Genomic DNA, 25,291 nt, shown 5'->3' with positions numbered 1-25,291 from the left:
GGAACTCGGGCTTTTTTTTTTTTTTTAAACATTATCAGGGTAAAATGATATTTTCACTGGTAATGATCAATTATGGGTAAAGCAGAGATAGAGATGAGCTTCCATGGTGAAGCAGTCTTGTACATTGATAGGAAAATGCTTTCACTTAAGGAACCTCCTGGGAATTCTAGCATAAGGATAAGCCCAGCATTTAAAGTCTTACACAGCATGGTCTTTGCTGAACAGAATGCTCACTATCTGCAGAAAAAGTTTTTTGTCATGGGCTGGGAGAGGCTTTGTAGGTAAGAGAGCTTGCTGCACAAGTGCGGCCATGTAAGGCAAGGTCCCCAGCACCCATATAAACAGCCGAGTGTGAACTTCTGTCCTACTTACTCCAACACCACAAGTGAGCCTGAGACACGACGACATCTGGAGCTTTCTGGTAAGCCATCATAGAGTGGGAGGAGGAACCACAACAACAAAAACCAGGGTGCTTCTGGTTCAGTGAGAAACCCTAACCCTAAAGCAGAGAGAAATAGAGGACACAGCTTACTACATGCACACACATGTAAACATACGAATATCACACACAAAAACACCACACACCAATACATATATATGAATACATTATATACATACATACACTCACATACACATATATACATAAACATTTCTCTCTCTCTCTGTCTCTCTCTCCCCCCTCAAATTAGGATCTCCATAAAAGATTAAATACAAGTATCATAGCTAGATGAGTACATCCATACATAAATTTAAGTACAAGCTGGTAGCTGTTCTTAGTTCTTGGGTAAACTGTGTACCTGTGTAATGTCAGGCATGTGGAATAGATCCTGGCATCAAATCTTTCTCTATACCTATGGTCATACCTGTAGGAGGGGTATTATGCTGTACAGAGAATTCTGCTTTCTGCTCCCCGAGGGCTTTTGAAAACTTTTAAAATGAAATCTATGAGATGTTTTTACTTCCTCCTATTCCAGGAGACTCAATTTATGATCTTGTTTGTAGCAAGGATCTTAAGACAAATGAATGAAAAACATAACAGATATTATCAGATGATACTATTGGCCAGTTCTGGTTAGTGTATATTAATTGCCAGTGATAATGGAGAGGAATAACTTCCCATATTACAAGGGAAGAATAAGAGTCTGTCTGCAGTTGTGACTCAGTGCAGACCAAGTGATATGTGTGGTACAGACAATAAGGCAAACCAAAAATGTGCAGAGCCACGGTTAAATTAGTAACACAGTTAACACCAATAGAGAAGTATTTGGAATTTTAAAAAGTGATTCTTATAAGTTAATCTTAAGTCAAATCAACTATTTTGAAGCAATCTCAGGAATTATAAAGCTCTCCCTGACTTGCAGGGCACTGTTCCTTATGATCCAATTCAGACAAATGCTTACATTTCTACTTTTAAAGTCTTAAATATTTGCAACAATTTTTGCTTAAGACAGATATCGGTGTAAGAAATGAAGAAAGTTCAGATAAACTGAACTCTCTATGAATAAATAAACTTTAGTCTTACAAAAAGTAAGTTGGTATAATAATTTTTACACTCTGCCCCCAAAATAAGGAAAAGGGATTTTGGCATACTCATTTCTAAGTGTTTACAGTGCCAGACAAGACTGCAGGTATCAGTGGGAAACTGTACTGAGTACTTTGTTCAGGAAGGAAAACATGTCAATAATTTGTAAATGTTAGGGAAAGGGCTGTTTCTTGGTGGCTTTGCCAAGGATCAAAGCCTGCTCTTTCGATGAGGTTATTCTGAAAGGCAGTGAATAATGGGTTAACACAAATGGCATGATTTCCTGGTCAGAAAGTTTTTGTTGTGCTGTTGTTGTTTGTTTGTTTGTTTTCCAGTTGGGTTGTTGTTAAAGGACTCCACCCCAGTCTTTCGAAGGTCTAGGTTGCTGACCAGATTCAGCTACTTAGAGGAAGTTTAGAATGGAAGAGTTTCTTTTCCCGTTAGTGAATCCCAAATCACTTGGCATTTCTACCCTACGAGATACAGTGGAAACAGGTACAGCAGCCACACTGCAAAACTTCAGCTGTATGTTGCTGGCATTGTGAGCTTTGTACCGTACTCACTAAGTGTTTCAGAGATGTAAGTGTAGGGTGTAAGAGTGTATGTTTATAATATATTTCAAGATTTAGGAAATATTTGAATATAACTAGTGAAAGTTCTCTTTTGAAAGATAAATAATAATGGGGGGCAAATAATCAACTGAGACTTATAATTTCTTTGTGTTTGGACTTTTTAATCACTTTATGAGCTTTTGGGTATGTTGGTGGATATTGGAGACACTTTGTTTAAAGTCTTGGAGGTATGTTGAATATCTTTCATGGGATCAAATAAAACAGAAAACTGGCCTCAAGCCAAAAGATTCTCTGATTTCAAACCTCAGCTACTACAAAATCAATAAAAGAATGCAACCATTTTATATAAATCCCACTCCTCTAGCTTCAGCCAAGGGTCTAAAGCTGAGTGCCACTTCCTGCATGCCACAGATGGTAGAAGAGAGAGGCAGCCGAATTTAAAGTCACTCAGAATAAGCTTTATTTAACTTTATTCCAAAGGCTCAATTTGATTGAAAAAAAAATCTCAAAAGATTCAACAGAGTCACTTTGTTGATATTTTTAAGTCTGGAGTCAGTTGGATCCAGACCATCTGGCCTCGTGTCCTTATGTTCCTCTCAAAAAACCACGGAGTCATTTGAAATTTAGTCAGGGAATCCAGTCAGTGCCGTAAATAGCAGATCCGGGCGAGAATTAAGCCCGAGTGATTAGGATCTGGCTCTCTTTATTATGCTTAAGAGACTGGCCAAAATCTCCCCATGGCGTAGTCTGTGGAAACTTGGTCCACAAAGACTGTGAACCAGTTCCGTTTATGTACATGTGTTAGATAATAACTCTGAAGCCATGGTCTCGGTGACTGATGGAATAGAATCCAAAGTGAAGCACCAGGCTGCTTATATGAGGCTCATTCTCCTGGTGACCCATCGCAGTTCTAAATAGCGTTGATGCTCAATTCTATATAACCATCATGCTCAGTGCCTTAGTTGTGAGTGGCCTTGTTTGTTTTGGGCATCTGTCTGGCTGTCAGTACCACAGGAGAGTGTGTCTGTTTTCTCCTTGGAGTTGGAAGGCTCTAATACAGTGGATACAATTGGACACACGTAAGTTGTATCAGTGAATAGAGTAGCAAGTTTATCTTACAAAGAAGGCTTTCTTGACATGGAAGTAGAAGAGGGCCCCTCTGATAGATTTTTAGCAGTAACAGTAGTCTTTCATATGTATACATAGACATACACACATGTGTATGTAATATTATAAAAGCCTCAATTTGTCTCTTTTGATGCTTATCATCATTAGGAGATTTTGAATCATTCCCACTTTTGGGTTCAGAGAGAAGTTAGAAGTCAATGATTTGCCTGAAATCACTCAGGCAGTGAGAAGATCCAAGAGCTGTTCTCAGCTTTCCTACCCATCTTCTTCTAGTTCATGTATAACTTTCTGATATGTATGAATTGAAGGACAGGTACCTGGGTCATAACATTTAGCAGATCTCTCAACAAGGCTATAGTTACTGTCGTGCCACACATTTTATTCTATTGCTGTCTCGCAAGCAACATTGCAATATTGAGCACTTATGAGTGACAGTTAGAAATCTAGCATGTTTTCAGTGTCGATAGGGGGCTGGTTTTCTGCCTGGGTGAGGGTACTATGAGGAGGCATAGTTCCAGATAACTTGGGGTAAGATGTTTTAAGCTTTCAAAGCACACTGTTCTTAGCTGAGTTAAGATGTAAAAACAGCAACTCCCTCATTCAGTTAATAGCAGCATATGTATGTACATTGGGTCCAGGATATTTAAAGAGCTGTTCAAAGTTTCTAAGAACTACAGAGTGACCTACTTCAGACCTTACAGTTCCATTGGAGAAGGACAAGCATATCCAGCAGTAATTTAGGACATCTGAATAGTGTCAAGGTTAAGATCCAGATGATATAGCCAATGGAGAGATCATGCAAACTGGAGTGGTTTGGGGGGACTTTTTAGATTTTGCTGTGTTTGCTGTGTAATATGAAGATACTGCATATAAAATTACAGCTTTCTAGTTGATTGGTTGAGAACAAAGAAAGAGGGTGGTCTCAGACATGTAAATTTAAAACAACAAGGCATACTATGAAATATAATTAGACCTATCTCGCTTTATAGAAATCTGTTGATAGTAAGAGTGGGATATTAATGTCAAAATGTTGATTTGGGGTCAGAGGAGATAGCTAAGTGGATAAAGTGCTTCTCGTGCGTCTGTGAAGGTCAGAGTTTGGAACCTCAGCATCTACATAAAAAATTGGGAGAGTTTGACTAACTGCTTGTAATTCCAGCCCTTGGGAGGCAGAGAGAAATGACCCCTAGGCCAAGCTGGCTAGCTACACTAGCTGAATCAGCAAGTGCCAGGCTGAGTGAGAGTCCCTGCCTCAGAAAACGAAGTGGAGGGTGTCTGAGGCAGACACCTGATGTTAACCTCTAGTCTCTGCATGTACACATGTGAACATGCATTCACACATGCATGTGCCCAGACCCATGCAAATGTGCATACAGATACACACTGCATAACACACACACACACACACACACACACACACACACACACACACACACACACACACACACACGACTGGGAGGATTGTGGGATTGTGGGTATTGCTTAAAGCCCGGATGAATGGTTTATTCTTTAAGGAAAAAGGGGTTACTGAAGCCTTTTATGAGGAAGCACACACTAAAAGAACACCAGCTTACCTTGTGACAGTAAAGAATGAGGGAGGAAGGCCTGTCACTACCGAGACAAGTCATAACACGAGCACAGTGTCGCATGTGCAGTGAGCAGGGGCATCACCAGAATGACGGGTGGGCCTGGGGTCCGGGGCCTGAGAAATCCGTGTGCTCTGACCCAGCCTCATTCCTTCATGCTTTGCTCCTTTGATCACACAGTCTAACAAATTATTGCTCTAGCGCCGAAGAAATGTGCCACCCATCTCTCTCTTACTGCTCCCTCCAAAGTGAGTTCAGTGAACTTTCCCATTGTCGCCAACGCAAAGCCAGTCTGGCCTCTTTGCAGCATGTTGAACAGTTTGATATTTTTGAAAGACTTTGGAGACATCATCTTTAAGCCCATTAGATTGTGTTGTCCTCTCAGTAACATTCCTGTCATGGTTCTGACACTTGACAGTGGAACTGGGCTGGTGATTGCTGCGGGTGTACAGAGGTCAAAGCTGACCCAGTATTTCAGTTTATATGTGACACAGAAGCAATACTGGCCTGGGGAAAAGCCATTGCTGTTGACAGAAGGAGGTTTAGCAAGACACAGCTGGGGAGGCTGTGTCTGGGGATCTGAAGATTATCCGAGGTGCAGTGCTTTACGTGGGAGCTTGTAGGGGGCATCCTGTCTGTGGTTTATTATAACACAAAGGCACAAAACAAGGCCAGCAAAAAGAAAACAGAGCGAAGCCACGAAGATACCAGATACCACCAGCTTCGCCTTGGAGTCCTGTAAAATATGCTAAGCCCCTCCAGCAGTAAGCTGAAAAATACATATAAATATTATTTACCCATCTCATTAACACTCTTCACCCAGGAATTTCACTGAAGCTTCTTTGCCTAAGTTCCTTTTGTATAACACAGGAAAATGTGCTAGACTCCGGGAAGGAAGTCAGGGATGCAGCATCAATGGTATTAGTTCAGGGGCCATTCAGATTGCTTTAGGAATCGAACTAAGTCTCCCAAAGGATAAGATACCAGATTCTATCCCTGAGCCAGTTTTGCAAGCACCTTTCTCCTAAGAATAAGAGTCTAAGAATGGCTAACTCTTCCTTCAACGAGTAAAAAGATCATCACTGTTGCTGATTGTCATGGAGAAGTAATTACGCTAAGGGAATCTTACAAATCCAAATTAAGAAGCCATGTTTCCCATTTTTCCCTTTCTCCCTTCTATTGCCTCTGTGGGAGGGGCTTTGACTGGGGAGGAGAATGAAGGTCAATAAGTAAAGGGAGGAAGGAAGGAAGAATAGCACAGTAACACGAGGATGCTTGAGAACACTGTAAGGAATCATATTATTTTATATTTATCTAAATTTACATATAATACATTTAAGTCTATGTGTACACACACACACAAACACACACGCACACACACACATTGTTTAAATGAAATTACTCCACTAAAAATGATAATGCTCTACCCAAGAGCCATACAGAATCTAACACGATCCCCAGGGCCAGGCATGAGAAACACCCTTTAGAGTAGTTGGCAATGAAAGACTGTCCATCTAGGCTCCTTCTGTGACCCTGGCTTTACTCCCAGAAGTTGGAATTAAGACCCCATGTCTGAAGACACTGAGCACTTTGGCAGAAGGCACTGAGTCATTGCGCTGGACGTGACCCAAAGCTTCCTCCCTGGAGATTAGCTCTTATAGTACCATACCATGCTGCTCAAGCTACCCAGGGGGAAGAGAATCCAGTCGTCCTCCTCAGCCGTGACACCTATAAACCACATCAGTGGCCAACACAGAAGGACATCCATGGAGGTGCAGTAGTGGCTCGTGTACCTTAGTGCTAACCGACATCTGCCCACATTAGACTGAAGGCTAACTGAAGAGGAGGGAAATCCTGCCCTGGTACTGTAATTTTACCTGGGACAAGTGAGGGCAGAGATCTCATAGGAGAGCTGACCACTGTCACTTTCCTAAACCAGGATAATTCCTGACTGGGTTCTAGATACTTATAGCTCTTATAGACTCAATGACGCATAGCTCTCTTCTCTGTCAAAGACACTTCTTTTCACAACAGACCAAGGCCACTACAGAAAGCCACATCTAAGCAGAAAGCAGAGAACAAGTCCTTCTGAGGTGCCCAGCCCCAAATGATACATCTAAAATTCATCCCCTGCTCTTAAGGCTCAGGGAACATCTTGGAAGAGAGAGCAGAATGATTGTTAAGGGCCAGGTCAGGAAGTCTACTTCGAGGTTGAGCCTTTTAGAATTGGCAGGGAAACCACACAGGAGGAGTGAAATGGGTGAATCTGAGGGGAGACGCTTTGAGCATTACTGTGTACTTCCTGTGTGGAATGACCTTTCTTGATGGATGAGTCAATTTGCTGGGTCATCTAAGGCAGTGGCTCTCAACCTGTGGGTCATGACCCCTTGGGGGTAGCATATCAGATATTATATTAGGATTCATAGTTACAGTTATGAGGTAGCAATGAAAATAATTTTATGCTTGGGGCTCACCACAATATGCATTAAAGAGTTGTAGCTTTAGGAAGGTTGAGAACCACTGATCTGAGGAGACTTTATGGCAATTGTATTGTCTTTGTTACTGCATGCTAGTTAAGAATGAAACTGGAAAGCTGCTTGTTTTGAGAACAGACATCCTAAGGGAAGGGTGAAAGTCCTTGAATTTATTTCTGTAAGCTTGGACTTTACCCAGACCCTGACATCTAGGTTCTGCTTTTGGTATTTAATTTCTCTTTTTCTGAGTTCTCAGATACTAATGTTGAACAGTCTTTATAGTATATGACCAAGTGAAGCAACACACACACACACACACACACACACACACACACACACACACACACACAAGAGATTTTTTTTTAAAAGGAAAATCTCTATGGTAGTGTGGCTGGCTTAGAGAAGCTTATGGTGTAGGAGACACCACTGCCTCCTTTGTCTCATGCTCCAGATGGCTCTGAAATAGAAAAATCATTGCATGGCAGAAGGTAGAGAGGGGAGTACGGTGTGGCACATGCAGTAATGGTTACTATAGCAATGGATGATAATCCTGGCCTCTTTCACTTCTGTAAACCCCAGGAGGGCAACTGTGGGCTATAATGAAGGAGGTTTTAAACTCTCTGTCTCTTGTCCTACTGTCTCAGGGCTTCCAGCAAAAGTTCTCCTTCCACAGTAAAGAGATCGTGGCCATCAGCTGTTCTTGGTGCAAGCAGGCGGTAAGTGCCAGATAAAGCAAGCAACACAACACGGGCTCACGTGACCCCAACTGGGCATTCCGATGCTTGGGTTCCTGCCTACTGTAGAGTATTGCCCTGACTGAATATTCAGATTTTCTCAGACAGCATCCTTAGAAGAAGAAAGAGAGTGAAAGTATAGAACAAAAGGAAATATAAGTAGGGAAAAAATAGCAACTTTGTACTTCTTTTGTACATCTTGAAGTCCAGGATAAAAGACTAGGAGCCCTCCCTGATTCTTGCCCTGGGACTGGAATCTAATGCTCCTTTTCTCTAGAGCACCCACGGTCCTCCCTATCCACTAGACTGCTGAGGATTAATTGTCATTCCATAGCACAACACGGGGAGCCGCCAGTGAGCTCTGCAACACAGGGTTCAGGCGTCTGGGTTCCCCGTCGTGCTGTGGTGGCTTTGTCATGGGACTGTGAAGCAGGATGGCCTCTTACTTTGTTCTTTCGGTTTAGATTTTGTTTTTGTTTTTGTTTTGTAGCTATCCATGTGCCCACTAAATCACATCCATTCCCTTATATGTGACCATGCGTATTCGTCAAGATCCCACACCTCTGTCCCATTTACTCTTCTTTTTCTTTTTATCTCCCATCTTATCTACTCTGAAAAGTACCTGCTTGGCCCCTTTATCCGAAACAGATGCTGGGCTTTATTAGTTTCTCGCCTCCATGCCTGCTTTTCATTTCACTCCAACCCAGTTGGCAAACTATAGCAACCAGGGCCAAGCGGGGCTGGTGCCTAGTTCTATACATAATAACCTCAACATAGCCATACCCTATCATTTATGAATTCTCTGAAACTGTTAATACCTCAGAGATGACTTCAGCATTGGCAACACACCCAGGCCTTTACAGAAACAGTTTGTGAACCCCTCCTCTAGTCTTTGTTTTAAAATAGAATCTTAATGATATAGAATTATGCTATCCTTTTGTGACCCTCCTGCTTCAGCCACCCGAATGCCAGGATGATCTGCTCACACTGGCCTATCAGCCTCCCATCTGCCTTTTGGAGTGTCTGTGTCGATAGAAGCATAGCACCTTTGTGGTGAAGGAAACCTGAGAAGAAAGATTGTGTTGTGTTAGCTAGGTTAAGGGTTTACAGGTCTCCACAAAGCAGATACAACTCCTCAAACTAGCCACAGGGCTGGAACAAGTGTAGTTTGAATGAATCGTAGTTGATGTTTTTAGTGGGTCAGAGTCTTCGCAGTATAAGATTCAACCTAACAGTTTCCCTAGGGCCTTCATTTGTCAAGAGCCTCCGGTTATAGGAACAGCCTCACTGGTCTGGACAGTTCCCTGCCACCATCTCACCACATTTTGCTTTTCTTGTTATTTCCATTTCTTCCCAGTTGTCACACATGTAACCTCTGTGCTTCTAGTGAAACTCCACGTCCTAGGGACAGCGTCTCCTTCTGGGATTAGGTGTCAACCAGTCTCTGTGCTGCTCATGCTGCTGGGTCTACTGAACTGGTGAGAGGCTGCTGCTGGGACAGCATCTCATCTGTTCGGATAGGCTCCTGTGACCTTGGGATGACGTGTCTTGTTCAGGGTCTGATAATTTGGAGCACTGTAAGGTGAACACCTGTGTCCTCTTCATTATCTGCCATCTGAGTCACTACAGACAGTGACTTTTCTCTTGACCATTATGGGTATAATTTTGGCCATTTTCACATAATTTTAATATGCCAGAAAGTGTGGAAATTGATTTTGCAAGGTCAAATATGCAAAATATGTGTGCACAAATTATGGTATTGATATATTTTAGTAGTGCAAGTAATTCCTTCTAGGAAATTTGATGTCAAATACAGAAAGAAACAAATAACTGACCCTCTAAGTTGCAGGAGGAAGATCTTGGGGTTAAGGAGCTGGGTTCTCTGTGTATATGTCTTGACTCCAACATTTAAAAAATATAGTCCTGAGAGTACCTCTTAGTCTCTAGTTTGTAGATCACTCAAGTATAAGTTGAAAGAGTTGCTTAGGCAATGTTTGAAGCCCTTGTCACTGTAGAAATGCAATGGGTATGCATTGAGATTTAATTTTAATTGCTTTAAAAAGTAATCAATTTTGAAAGAAGGTACTCAAATGATATTTTTGTGGTGTGGCATTCCTCCGGTTTAATTTGTTTGCAAATTCCAAATAATGGGTGGTATGTTGAATTATTAATTATTACATCAGCATTTTTTCTTAATTGATATAAATTAACTACTGAATTATAGGAGAGCTTCACAATATGCAGAAATGAAAACAAAATCCTTGTGATGTCACAGAATCAGATTAGACTGGCTATGTGTGCCCATTTTCCCCAGACAGTCCTAATTGATGTCTGTCTCCCAACACTGCCATTACTCGTGGTTCCTGCTCACTCTTAAATAGCTCCAGTAGAAATGATGAATTGTGCATTGGTTACAATCAGTGTAATTCAAGTTGAAAACTAATTTAAATTAAAAAGTCACCATGATTAGAACTTAAGTTCTTTAATTATTGCACAAGCTGATTTTATGTCCATTAGAAATGAAATGTCCCCACAGGACTGTCACCCCAGAGTCAAAAGAGGTGACTGCAGATGTGACCAGACTGAGGTCACATGCCAGCCTCCCAGCAGAACCGTGAGTTAAGCCCTCACCCTAGGGTACTGCGGTGACTTATTAGCTTATATTTCCTTCCTTCCTGTAATGAACACGCTCCTCCTTGGGCCTGTGGAGTGTCACAGGACCACTGTGTTTTTAAGGGTTTTAGATAAGCCTGGTAGAAGCAACTCTTTGTGCTTTGTTACCACTGAGATTAACAGCTTTCCAGAAGAGACGTTTTGCTTCCTTCCTGGCTCCCTAAACTGGAAAGATTACTGGGAGGATTTACAACGGCGGTAGAAACAAACAGGCAAGAGATGGGCATGGCCTTCCCATCTGTCTTCATTTTCTTTTCTACATTATCTAACAGACACAGTTGTGTGTAGTTAGATTAGTAGAGCTCGCCAGTGCTCAGCCTCTTTATGTAAATCGTCTGTTAGACAGTTAGAATGCCGTAGTGGGCTTCTAGGCTCCTGTTAACCCGGTTTGTTTACACTGGAATGAATTACTCTGCCCTCTATGTTCCTGGGCTGGTTAAATGCTGATGAGATGTATGTGTTCTTGATGTGCGTCTGTATGATTTTGTGTGTGTGTGCGTGCGTGCGTGCGTGCTTGTGTGTGCACATGCACGTGTGTATACACTTATCCCTTCTTGCTGTGAATTACTTCTTATTCAGAATTGCTTATGAGCCTGTTTCTCTCTTCAGTTTCACAATAAAGTGACCTGCTTCATGCTGCATCATATTGAGGAACCCTGCTCCCTGGGGGCTCACGCCGCTGTTATTGTCCCGCCCACCTGGATCATTAAGGTGAAGAAACCTCAGGTAACTGCAGGATCCTGGTGCTGCTGGCCCAGTGCAGAGAGAACTGAATGGCTCTGATAGATTTGCTCTTCTCCCTCAGTAGTCTTTGGCGTCCTATGACCTTTACACATCCATCCCCATGGTCTGGTGCTTAGCTTATCAGGCTCATCTCATGGGCCCATCACCTGGCTTCACTAGACTCTCTCATGGAGCCAGAGTCCCATTCTCATGAAAGCCCACTGTCCTCCTCATCCATGTGCAATGATCCCCTATAAAGGCAGCCGTCCGGCGTCTTAGTGAGTACCAGTGAGCGTATATTGGATGCTTACACGCTCTCTCCGAAGCCTGAGAGGAGTCGACAGAGAGCAAGGATTGCAAGCATCACAGTTTAGTGAAGATGTCTGCCAGTATAAAGGGCAGGCTGTGAGTCATAACCTCCATTACATCCAAGCCTGCTTGGAGAGCCACAGTCTTTTTCTTAATACAAATTGAATCTGCTATCTTAGTCCCTAATCTCATTCTGGGTGGTTACTGGCTTTCCTGTTTAAGCCAATCTCCTTTTGTTAGTCTGGGGGAACTTCCTGAGGATGTAGGGATTATCTTTCTGTTTAAAAGGTGGGTGGAGGTTTAGAGCTGTAGAAAGAGTAGGAAGCAAGACAAAATAGCACGCTGTGTACTCTTATATTCTTGGGCCGGCGAGCCAAGTTAGAGCATGCTAGGTTTGTGCTGAATGAAACGTGTCAGAGTAAACATGTAGGATAACAGGAGGCTATTCTTTATTACGGGCATATACATGACTGAATTTCTATTCCAGAGTCCACAACAACATTTTATATAATGTTGGCGTTTTCTGGGGAAGTATACTCGTTGTGGACCTAGATCTCATGTTAGTCATCCTTAGACATTACACTGGATCATGGCTAATTAAATGCTTGCTCAATTAAGAATATCTTCTTGACCTCATATTTTGGAGTAATGTGATAGAAGAACATTAGAATATGAAATAGGTATGTGCATATGACTATGTAAGTACACACACACATATGTAAAGAGATATGAGGTGGATAGACAGATAGATGACAGACAGACAGTAGGATTCCCATTTGGACAGCCATTCTACTCTGCCATACCACACCTCTCTTCGTTAAGCTTCTTCTCGATGTCTCTATAGGATTTTCTGACATTTTTCTGACTCTGCATTCCACAATTTATAATTCTCTCAATCATGGTCTGATCACAGACTCGGGCGCTATGAGCAACCCCTGAATTTATGGCTATGGAATTCAGCAGCAGTGGCCACACGAGATTTTTCTTTCCATCTTTAGTAATGGAACTGTGCTAAGAGCACTCTCCCTCCTTGGCAGGGTAATCTTCTTTGATTGTTATCCTACACACTTTGGCTGGGCTTTTCTTTGAAAACACTGGTTTTACTCTATCATTTCTTTCCTGTGAAGAAGCCCACTGTTTCAGAATAAAATCGCATGTATCAAGAATCTGTCTATTATCAGGCCTGAGCAGTGACCAGCCCCTCACGCAAGTCTGCCTTCCTCTCCCAGAATCTACAAATAATGTTTTAGATACATCAGTGTCTCCCCTAGGGAACATACACTCAAAGGACTGAGTTGGGACACTGTAGTCTCTTCAAAGGTAGGATTGTATTTAGTCTTTTAGTTTGAAGTTTAGTGTATAATGAGTAATGTACATGTATTATACTTGTACAAAGGGAACTTCAGATAAACATGTCTCCTTTCATTAACTTCAAATTTTAGACACTTTTCCTGGCATTTCCGTTATACATCCATATTTTTGCTACTGGTTTTCATGCAGAGAGATGCACCATTTGGACAGATACGGAACTGTCGCACGTACAGGCTTCAGGGTTGTTAATAAGTGGTGCTGTGCTGCACATACTTCTTCAGAACTTGCTTAGTTTGTTTAAAATGAGACTCTTGGGTAAAAATCTCTAGCACTTAGTTACATTAATTACTTAATGTAATTCTAAATTAGGTCACTTTCATGATTTCCACTCAGTAGATACTTCACAGTTGGTCTTTACCCTACTGATAGGTATCTACACTATTTCCGATGTCCTGTTTACAGACAGTGAGGTGCCTACCCTTTCTACTCCTGGATGAGGTTTTCTTTCTTAATTGTCTTGTTTTGACTGGATGATCTTTTATTGCTGGAGACCTGTGAGACAGAATGACAGATTCTATTCACTGACTAACACAATCCCACAGAATTGCTTAAACCATTTCTTTGTGAACTCTGAAGAACTATTAGCATGTGTGATTTGATGTTACATGGAGCTCTTAAGACTTGCTCCTCAACTTCAGAGGCAAGTTTTCTTTGTTCTTTTCCATCATCAGAACCACTTTTATTCCAGTGGGACACCTGGAGCAGGAGGTGAGCATTCCTTAAATACACAAAGCTCTGGCTTCTTCCTTCTGTGATCTGTCAAGATGTTGTCTGGTGTTTATGGGAGAGACTTCCATGGTTATAAAGAAGTGATATATCATTTTTAGGTATTTTAATATAACCAGTTATTTATGATCCTATAACCTGGAAAAAATCCCTCAAGGGGAATAAGAGCTAAAGTTTCATTTACAGTTAAATGGTTCATCCATAAAGACTTCCTAACTGTCCAGGAGGGAGTCATAACTCTGATCGCTTGGTTGGTAGGATTAGCTCCGTGGCAAGGTAAGATTGCCCTGACTCCTGGTTCAAGAAGACAAAAGGCCTTTATCTTTTCTGACGTCTTTCATTGAATGGCTAGAGAGCAATGCTGTTGAGATGGAAGACCACAAAACCAAGGCTGGGTGGTGTTGATCTTGTAAGGGGATCACTTGGGCCACGGGAGTTAGCTGCCCTTTTCAGAACAGGCAGGCTTTGTTTTAGAATGTCAGAGGTGGGTGAAAGGTTTCTTGACTCTTTCATCGCCAGCGCTTTACAAATCACTTTTTGACATTGCCTCTCTATACTTACAAAACAGGTCACTTCGTTGAATTCCCCAGTACTATCCCAGGAGGGGCAAGCTTTGCTATTATCTTTCTAGGGTGGGTTTCTTAGCTTGTCCTGGCTATGGTACACCCTAAATCTGCCTTCCTACCTATCGACTCCACATAAGGTGATTTTGGACATTGGTACTCAAACAGAAGGGAGCTGTGGGGATAGTGAGGCATGCTGGGAAATTCCAGATACTTGCTATTGCTGTTTCCCCATTCTTGACAATATAAAACATCCATAGAACTCACATAGACAGGCCCAGCTACTTTAAGTCAGTCACCACACTTGTTTTGTAAAAAAAGCCTCAGATGTATTGGTCTTGGTGAGGCTCAGGGGCTCTTGCTATACCTCTGTTGGAAGACTGTTTTGTGTGTGTGCTTCTTCCTAGATTTGAGTTCCTTGTCTGCTCTTCTTTCACATTTCCCTCAACCCCCATTTCTAATTCCATGTTTCCCACATGTGCTTGAGCATCAAATTACCCAAAATGCTATAAATTTTAAGATACGTTAAAGCAAGTTGTAGAGGATCTTCACCTGGTGCAGTAGAACTACGTCTTGGAATTTATTTGTTGAGCTCTGTCCAGAACGGAGGCCCCTAGTGTATTTCTGCAAGCACAAGCAACTGGTATTTGCATTTATTTGGTCTAGACAGGAAATGAACTAACACATCACAACAGTGAGGATACAAGCCATCACATCCCAAGTATGGCTGTCCAAACTAGAAGAGTCTTAGTAAATGCTGCTAGTTATATAATATTCATTCTTTTTAAAAATCATGATTGTGGCATGGTTGTGTACTTAGGACTTGTGCTAGGTAGTAGGGCCAACAGATGTTAGCAGAAACAATCATGGGATGGCTGCAAAACTCATTGCTTCACATACCTTTTCTCGTTCAAACTCAACAACTGTCCCATGAGGTAGGTATTATCGCTCCATGTTAAAAACTAAGCACCTGCCATTTTAAACACTTGCCCAACCTAACAAAGTACACACATCTCACCAAAGGGAGTTGCTGCTGGATTTGTAGCAAACCCATCAGATTCACAGCCCTCTTTTACTCATGGTGATCTAACTTACCGGGGTCTCTTTAGTGCCGCTTTCCAGGTACAAACCCACATTTTCATCATCAGATACATGATAGTATCCTGATTGTTTCACCCACAAAGCTTTTAAGAAGAATCTTTCTGTTGGCCTCACTTCAAGCAGATTGAGTCTTTCACAGGGTCTAGGTCTGAGTGAGGCTGGTGGGTGATGCTGGCTGAGTAGTTTAGAAGATCCTTTGACGACACCTAGTAGAGGCTTCTTCTGCAGCTGCAGCTGCTCCAGACTCCAAATCATCCTTTTTCTATTCAAATTTATCAAAATATGGCATCAACTTTTGCAATGAGAAAGAGACAAGAACATTGTGAAACATCGCACTAGCCTAGTAATTTCAAAGCCAGGAGTTCTGTTTGCAGAAGTGTAGTCAATAATGAGTGTCAAGAGAAACTCCGGAGTCAGGAGCACTAGCTTCCAGAATCTCTTTTCTGGAGAGTTGTATGAGGTCCTGAAGACATTTTCCTTTGATGGAAGAAGAAAATGTGGGGATGCATGGCGGTTCTTCAAAAAAAAAAAAAAAAAAACCTTCCCCAGCTTTGGTGAACACAGGCTACACATAAGTTTGCTTTTTTCCTTTTTTCTTTTTCCTTTAAGTAAAATAAAAAAAAAAAGCTAGCTTGTTTGGATTGTCTTGATTTTGATGCATTAATTTGTGTATTATAGACTAATGTTTAGTTTTGAATGCTCTAAGGAAAAAAATTACGTGCAGATTAGCTATTTAAATTTCTTCAAACTAGTTTGAAAGCTGTTAACTATTCAAATAATGTAAGTGTGTATTCTAATGTCTAAGCTAAGAATTCTGCATTTCAGGCTCTCACCACTGGGTCAAACATCTATTATATGGTCAGTACTATCTTACTTTTGTGAAGATGCAGTCTAATTAATTATTAAGTCCACTGATTAAATCTGATTAATGTTCAGTCTTCAGCCAGTAAGTGTGACTATCCTGTAAGACTCCCTCCTCTGAGTATTTGTAGCAAATGTTAAGAGAAAAATGGTTAGGCAAAGTAATCATGGATTGTGGTTCATAAAATCTCTAAAGTAAAATTAAAGAGTCACTATGTGTCAACAACTTTGAGTTACTTCCATAGAATAGTTCAAGGCTACTTAGTGGAGAGAAGACATTTAAATTAATGGGTCTTCTGAAACAGAGAGAAAAATAATGCTCACAGCTCCACTATTGTAAGTAACCACAATAGGGTGTCTTCCTAGCATTGAAAATAGTATGCTTCAGTGTTGATAAGACTGTTTAGTTGTGAAGTTCTCCTGGGGTTGAGCATTATTTTATAACTACTACTAAAACAGATCATAAAAAAAAATAAACAAGGAAAATGAAGAGAAAGAAAACGATAAAAAAATGGCCTCCTTTTTTACATTTCCACATAGGTGATCTCCATACCAGGAGATGAACTTGAACTTGGTTGGGCGGGAGACGGACCTGGTTGGGCGGGAGACTGGAGCCCCTCAGAGAATTTGGGATTCTTCCATTTTTACTGGGAGGGTTGGCAGGTACACCATGTGTTGTTATGTGAGTCCATAAGAGCCCCCCCTGTGCGTGGCTCTAACTCCCTGCCCCCTCGTGGCGGGGAGTCAGTTGCTCACTCTGGAGCACTCGACTGGTTTCTGTCTGTGGCTTACCCATGAGCAGTGGCTTGGAAGTGTCAAAGCATGAGAAGCATGCAGCCAACAGCATGCGCTGCCGTCCTCTTTCTACATTACATGGTTCTGCATGGAGAGGCCAGGGCTACCTGCCTCCGAGCTGAGCTGCGCCCTCCTTTCCCCACAGAACTCCCTGAAGGCTTCCAACCGGAAGAAGAAGAGGACAAGTTTTAAAAGGAAAGCCAGTAAAAGAGGAACTGAGGTAAGTCTTTCAGAGAGATGTGTGAGACATACAGCTTTCTCTGCAGAGGCTACTTCGCCAGAGGAGCTGATCCACACTTAATGCTGTGATGTGCCTTCTATAGGCCTTCCCCTCCCCCTTCAGCCATTCTAAGCATGTTGGAATCCTTCATGTTCCAACTCCATCAAGTTATCCATCAGTTAGTCAAATCTGACCCGCCGTACCAGAGGCAGAGCATCTGCCCTTACTTGGATTATCTCCCCCCAAAACGATGCTTATGATAGAGACGGCAATAAGAGCCGACACTTCTAGAATGCTTCGAGTGTGCAGAGTGAAATCCAAAGCATAGCTCAGTTTTATGGACTAAATTATAGTTAGAGGTGCTTTGTTCCAGGAGATGTGTACACACTGCTATGAAGATTCAGCCCTATGGAATAAGACTCATGACCTTAGGGGCTGCACGGTGTTCTCTCTGGGGTCTTTATCCTAATGGTGCTGCCTGTGCCTCTTCCAGCAGGAAACCAAAGGCCGTCCTTTTGTGATCAAGCCCATCTCCTCCCCTCTCATGAAGCCTTTGCTTGTCTTTGTGAACCCAAAGAGTGGGGGAAACCAGGTGAGTGGTTTATCATGTGTTTCACGTTGAGTACTCGATACGTCAAAGGCACAGTCCCCAGGACTGAGTGAAAGAGCATCTCAGGAGCCCAGGCATCTGAGCTCTGCCAGAACCAGGACCAGAATCAACGCCTGCAGTCTCTCACTCTCCTTCCACGCACAGCTAGACCAGAGGTACTCAGAAGACGTTGGGACTAGCATTTTCTCTACAGATATTCTAGAAGGATTATTTCAGAGTTCCACTTAGTTAATAGATTTCACTGGAGAGGAAAGGGAAAATCCTTATTTGTGTTCAATAATGGCCACACTAAGGAGAGGAGAACAACAGAATGGTTCAGTGGCCCCTGTGTCCCTCTCCCCCCAGTTTTCATAATTAGGAATATCTTTCCGACGTGTCCTTATTTTTTCTTGTTAGAGTTTAACCTGACTCTTTTGTCCCTGTCCTGGGGACAGGAACAACGAGAGCTCATTTGTCACAGCGATTGTAAACAAGTACCTCAAGGCCAGAGAAAACAATCGGTTTCTAAAGACTCCATTATCTCATCTGCTCTCTGTCCAGCTCCTCCAGGGTACCTTAACATTAACCCCAGTTAAGAACACAAAGATGTCCTTACAGAAGATAGTGGCATCCCACAGCAACCTCACTCTGTGAGGCCACCATTGGTTTTCTCTGTAATACAGTCTTTTATCTTTTGATTCATTTCTCGTCCTGCTTCCCGGGGCTTCCTGTTAAGGCTCTTCTGTGGGCTTTGATTTTCCATTATTTTCTTGGGAATTTGGATGCAGAACTTATCTTTTTTCTGACCATTAAGTGTACACTTTACCCTTTGAGAAAAGACTCTTTGAAGTTTCACTATTAACAAGTAGAGATCTGAGCTTCTTTGATGGCCTACATGATGAAAGATGTCATGTCATTAGGGTTTTGTCTGAGTCTTCCAAATGACGTCACCATTGCTAAAATCATGGTCATTTCTCAGGATGAACTGGTTACAGGGTAACTTGTCGCAGGAGAGCCTATGGTTTCAAAGAAACCTCTGGTCTCCTCCTTCTTCAAGACGCCTGATCACTCAAAAGGTTAAAAACCAATTTCAGTACTATGGAGAACAGGGAAAACCGCTATTCTAACAAACAATGTATTTTCTGCACCCTTCACTTTCCTGTCTGTGAGTGGTGATGTCCTTCCTCGTCTAAGGTGTGGTTCTACTGTAATACTGGAGAAGAACCTAGTGAAGGGTTTCTTAGGGTTGATGTTCAGTTTCCCCTGACACACCCACTCAAGGACTGGCCTCCTTGTAGCCTAACAAGGGTGATGCAGTTGAAAATCCAGAAAATGATCAAAGTATTTGCAATCAGTTTCCTGGGTTTGGTAGTCTGAGCACTGCAGGCTAGTTACCATCTACTAAATTGTATCAGGGCTCTCCCTACATAACTCATGGTTTTTGAGTAGCCCAAGCTGGCTTTGAGCTCCCCGGATAGTCAAGAATAACTTGAACACATGACCCTCTCCCTTCTGAGGATTACATCATGTGCCACTAGGCCCAGTTAATACAACCCAAGGTTTCATGTGTACTGGCAAGCACTCCACCAGCTGAGCTGCACCCCAGCCCTGAAGTGGGTTCATTGATCACGCTACCCCCTCCTCTGTATGTGCTTTTCGGTTTTCCTTTCCTTTGTGAGGCTTGCAAGCCACTGTACAGCCCTGTTCCTGTTCCAGTCTCTGTGAATTAATAATGACAGAAGGCTTCAGACGTTATCTAAAGACTGCTTCTCAGTTCACAGAGGACTCACAGATCAAAGCTAAGTGAATTTGGAGGAAATCTTTTTTCTTAGGGACAGGAAAGGAGTCAGTGGGGCTGGGGTGAGGGTGGGTAAATTAGGTGACATTTGTCTTGTCTTCCAAACTGAGCACATTAGACCCGGAAGAGGGGTTCTGTGTAACTACTCGGAGAGGGAATCTGAGAGGAAAGTCCCCTCTTTTCTCTGACACGGGAAATTTCTGGTCATCCTTCAAGGCTCACCGGTGCCTTTTTAAACCACTTTCAAAATCAGTCACCCTCTCACTGTGTTCTAAGGCCCTGAGGTGCACCGGTCTCTCAGGGATGATAGAGGTCATGTTCTCTGGGCTTGTGTTCTCTCTGAGTGTAGGTGTCAGAGTACTGGGGGAATTTTGAGAGCATGGAGCATAGTAAACTAACAATTGTACAGTGAGAGATACAAACATCAGAGCAGATGCTACGATGCATGTTCCGTGTTTCGATGACACTGCTGTGAAGGGAACATGCAGAAAAAAAAAAAGGAAATGTGATTGGATAAAGGTGTCCAGCCCGTTTAAAAATGCCTTAAAACTTGGGTTTGTGCCATGGAAACTGTATTTAAGTATTTTGGTTTTCGAATTCTTTTTGTTTATGAACAGCAACAGCAAGGTGACATGGCTAATTTTAGTGTGCAGATAGTCTCCTGGAAGCCTGTTAAGGCAGAGGGGACATCTCAGTAAGTCTTGATGGCCAGGAGTATCCAGGTAGGACCTCTCATTCCTCACATGTTCTCGATGCTGTATCTGCTAGGAGATAGATCTCGATGATGCCTCTGCTAGGAGATAGATCTAGCTGCCCGACCAGGGCTTCCTAAGATGGGTGGGCATATTCTGATTTTTGTAGTTTAACAATATTTCACTCGTCTTACTCCTCTGACTCATTTCCTCTCTGAAGAGCAGGCTCCAAAACCACTTTTAAACTTGCATTAGTCTGAAGTAAACAACTAGATGATATCGCCATCTAGTGGTGAGGAGGAAAACTGTCTCTTGTTCCCTCATTTAGACTTGAAAAAAAAAATTCAATATTTTGAAGGATTATATTGGGCTAAACATACTCCAGGGCTGTTTCTGTTAAACAACACTTCCATTTAAACTTCACACTAGTTGTTTCTATTTATCCTGCCCCATCCGTGTACACATGACACTGGTATTCAGTAAAGGTTTAGACACCGGTTGTACTGTTGCCACCAGAAATATTTGAGGAGAAAGGTATTGGGTCCAGGCATTAAAATATCAGCTTTGAAGTACTCTCTCTCCCTGTGGGAGGGAGACGGAAGGTAGGATGAAAAGTTTTCTCCATCACAATCCCCTCCTCTGTGTGGGAAGTTGGGAAGGCTGGGCGCATCTCACTCCTATGACATACCTCCGCTGTTTACTGAGTCCAGAGACTCTTTCTCATGTTACCTCATATAAATTCACAGATGCGCAGATGTTAACCACTAGAATGGGTCTATGCAGTCCTGAGAGTCAAGGGATTCTCTGCTCACACTGTCCAGTATGGAGTTCCAAGGCAGATGTGTGGAGGAAACTACATTCTTAGACCGGAGCTCTGGGTACTGACATGAGTGGGAAGCTGCTGGTGGATAGATTTATGTTGGCTGAGTTTATGCCACTCTCTGTGAACCAGTGTCCCCCAGATAGCCACCCTCTTAAGTCAGGGCCAAGTATATCAATAGAGACGTAGGGAACAGATGAAAGACTCTGACTGAGAAACAAATTCCATAAACTGTCTCTGAAATACTTGCATTGCCTCAGTGCAGGCATTAGATTTTGAAGTGCTGAAAACGTTTTAGTCTGGAGCTAAATACAACTTTATTGTTTTCTACAAATTTAGGCTTCTAAGGGTCAGATTGGTTTGGAGAGACAGCCCAGGGTTAGTAAGTAATTAATGAGGGCCCTGGCAAGACTCCCAAGGGTACCCAGTCAAGAGTACCCAATCACATGATCTCTACATTGTTCAATAGTCAGTAAGTTATTATACCTGGGAATGGAACAGGAATTCATGAGCACTGTCCCCACCCCCCAACTCCCATTCAAGAAAACCAGACATGGGTATAAAAGCTGCAGGCCTTATGTTTGGCATGCAGCATATGAGAACTGTCACGTGCTTGCTGGTGACAGTTGTGTAAATGACTGAGTAGATTTCATGACTCCTTTCCAGTGTATCCCATTTGTGTGACCAGTAACCCCCATTTCATTCATTGACTCTGGGAGAGCACTAAAGTAGCTTATCTCAGTGTTAGAGGCAGTTTGGTAGGTCTTATTTAAATGTGTGAGTGTTTAACTTTACGAGCGTCTAGCTTGCATGCCCCACTCACCTGGGTTGCTTTAAAGAAATGATTTTGTTCAAATTCTTTTCATACCATATTATGGAAATGAAGTGTGTGTGTGTGTGTGTGTGTGTGTGTGTGTGTGTGTATGAGAGAGAGAGAGAGAGAGAGAGAGAGAGAGAGAGAGAGAGAGAGAGAGAGAGAGAACACGTATTTGATGGCTTCCTCAGTCACTTTCCTTGGTCTTTCTTTGATAGCAGAGTCCCTGACTGAACTTGGAGCTCACTAATTTGTCTGGACTGGGTGGCCAGCAAGCTCCAGGAGTGTGGCTGTCTCTACCTCCCCGGTGTTGAGGTTCTAGGTGTGTGCCTGTCTTTTTAAGTGTGTGCTGGGGATTAAAACTCAGCATCTTGATCCTTCCATAGCCAGTTCTTTATTCCCTCTCCAACCCTGCACCACTGTTTAATGGATGTTAAGTCTACTCCTGCTTAGAAGAAACCAAGCACTGTTGCATAGGTTATTTCTGCTCAAGTCCAGGGCTGCTGGCCCAATAGACTGAGCCGAGAACAAACTCTTTGGGGGGCACAGAAGGAACAACTTGCCAGGCTTTGTTGACATTCCTTGTTGGAAGGATACATTAAGATATTAGGAGTTCCAGTGAACACAAGTTTAAAACGAGCAAAACTGAAACCATGCAGCTGATCAAACCTTTTACAGAAACTTTAGGTTGAACAAACTAACCTTTCTGCACTTTATATTTTCCTTTCTCGAAAGATGTTAATTATCTCACATTGTCTGCATAATAGGAGAAGCTGAAATCATGATGTGTGTTCTTACGTAGCAGAGGTGGGAATTTGTAATTAACATCAGCCTTTCAGACTGCTTTAGGAATGAATCTAAGATAGAAAAAGCAACTTTCTGTCCAGCCAGTGGGATATGTTGTATAAAGTAGTTGGTCATTAAAGTGATGTTTATGTTTCCTATTTAATGTACAGTGTGATCAAAATAATCCCGAATGCAATTGGTATCGAGGCTCAGGATGGAAAGAAAGAAAATGCCATTCATGTTGCTGGCATAATGTCCTTAAATCCATGTTTGTGATTGACCAGGAGCAAAGTATTTCATTTGGTGAGGCCAAAGGAGGTGTTCTGATAATTAAGAATGAAATGTTATTCCTAACATTGCAGCAGGCATGCGATAAGGTGGAACTTTTAGATTACAGCTTTGGGGGAATCGGAGGAACAAAAGACCTGCACTGGCTCCTGTAGCATCCCTCACAGTAGTGAGATAATTACCAGGCACATCTGACCACAGGCAGCAGTGTAATTGAACAAATGGATGTACAAAGAGCAGAGAAGAACGGAACAGCAAGTACGAAGGTCTCTTCTTGGCCACATGCTGTGCTAGGTGCTTAACTGTTATCAGTCAGTTGATTCCCTAATCTCCCTGGACAGTCCCTTTTCATTTACATACTGCACCTGTGCCAGAAGCTAAGTGCTCCCCACCACACAGAACAAGCCCCTTGTCCTCACCCCTGGGTTCTTGGCTGGGACAGCCCTTCCACACGCAGACCAGTTAGGCAAACAGGAATGGTTTTTGAACCGATCATTGCTCTGCTAAAGGAACAGTATTGTACTTGACAAGCTTATCAAATGATCAAGCCATTACTTGCTGTGGTTGATAAAAATGACTCCGTTTGCTCAAGTTTAAAGCTCTGTTGATATTAATTCAAATATGTCATCTGTTTCTTTTTTTTCCTTCAATAAACTTTAAGAAGCATCTCCTAAACTTAAAAATATTATTTGCTCCCCCCACCCTGTAAACTTTAAGAAGCATTTCCTAAACTACCCTTTGTCTATCACATTATCTCTATGAATACCACAGTTCCTTAAAAACCACATTGGGTGCCTGAGGAAGGGCTGGCTTAAGCTAGCACAGGCATGCACAACAGAAAGAGCTAAAATAGGATATGACAGTATTAGCTGATGAGCCAGACTATGTCACTTAACATTAATTTTTAAACTTTATTATTTGGATTATTATTTTCCACATACGATATGAATTTATGGGTAATATTAGCTATCTGTGAGTTTATTGAAATAATTTTTCTATGTGAAGCCAAAGTATAAGTGAAAGCATATATTTTTTATATGTAGAAGTTTATTTCTATTTGTATATATGACAATTTTATTCTTGATACAGGCTGTTACTGTATAATCCAAACTATTTGAATTCACAGCCGTTTGTCTCTGTATCTTGAATGCTAGTATTATGGGCCTGGGTCACCATGCCAGACAAACAGAAAATGTTTATATATGAAATATATTTATACTTCCATTTTGTCTTCATCAGTGAGAAAAGTTATTTCAATAAAACTACAATGAATGAATATTGCCTGTTTTTCTGTGTTCAGACAAAGTAAAAACCAATGTTAAATGACATAGCCTGGCCACTTTCTATATAAACTTTTCATCATTACAAAATGATGTCAACCTCATAAATACTGTTAAGCACACACCACACATTAACGCAATCGAGCCTTACAGAAGTGGGCTCTCTCTCCATTCCATATTAAAGAGAACACACAGTAAGTCTAATGGAACTACTCAGGTTAGACACCCATCTCACCTGGGCATATACCCAGTCCAGGGATATGTGTGTATATACATACAATCAAAGCTTACGACTTTTACTACCATTCCCTATGGTTTGTAGTCAAATATTATTTAAAGGATTTGCCTGATTTTAGTGTGTGTGTGTGTGTGTGTGTGTACATACTAAGGCCACAGGCATCAGGTCGTCTTTGCAGAGCTTGAGTTACGTGCAGTTATGAGCTGCCATTGCAAGCACTAGGGATGGATTTGGGACAGTCTACAGGAGTGCTATGCACTCTGAAGCCCTGTGCCATCTCTCCAGTCCACTTAATTATGATTTAAGAGAGAATGAGTCTGTTCTTATTTATTATTATTATCATTATTTAGGTGGGAAAAATGCCTTTTGTTTATTTGCTTGTTTATTCCTTTATAGGGAACCAAAGTCCTACAGATGTTTATGTGGTACCTGAATCCACGGCAAGTCTTTGATCTTTCTCAGGAAGGGCCAAAAGATGCGTAAGTCTGGAAACATCCTCCGTAATATGGCCATAATATGGACCATTGGAATTGGGGTCAAGGCTATTTATTATCTGATGTCTTGGTGAAGTCTTTTCTGTTTGTCTTTCATTGACTTTCTTACCTGCATTTTGCTCTTCTTGAAACCT

General features: G+C 42.0%; 1 protein-coding gene across 18 annotated transcripts in view; it reads left to right on the top strand.

The window, feature by feature from the left end:
• The window catches only part of Dgki (diacylglycerol kinase, iota), a 463,575-nt gene that overhangs the window by 225,644 nt on the left and 212,640 nt on the right, over nucleotides 1-25,291 (top strand). For 8 of the 18 annotated variants that reach the window (XM_017321629.2, XM_017321627.2, XM_017321626.2 and 5 more), the window contains exons 7-12: nucleotides 7,927-7,998; nucleotides 11,299-11,415; nucleotides 16,884-17,006; nucleotides 17,284-17,358; nucleotides 17,852-17,950; nucleotides 25,060-25,142. In XM_017321629.2, the coding sequence (XP_017177118.1) occupies nucleotides 7,927-7,998; nucleotides 11,299-11,415; nucleotides 16,884-17,006; nucleotides 17,284-17,358; nucleotides 17,852-17,950; nucleotides 25,060-25,142 (569 nt within the window). Of the gene's footprint in view, nucleotides 1-7,926; nucleotides 7,999-11,298; nucleotides 11,416-16,307; nucleotides 16,341-16,883; nucleotides 17,007-17,283; nucleotides 17,359-17,851; nucleotides 17,951-25,059; nucleotides 25,143-25,291 lie in introns of all 18 variants that reach the window. The other 10 variants (XM_030255453.1, NM_001347104.2, NM_001081206.2 and 7 more) reach the window with 5 other exon arrangements.

This window comes from Mus musculus, chromosome 6, assembly GCF_000001635.26.
Source record: "Mus musculus strain C57BL/6J chromosome 6, GRCm38.p6 C57BL/6J".
Lineage (NCBI taxonomy): Eukaryota > Metazoa > Chordata > Mammalia > Rodentia > Muridae > Mus > Mus musculus.
This window is presented reverse-complemented; position numbering and strand designations above follow the sequence as displayed.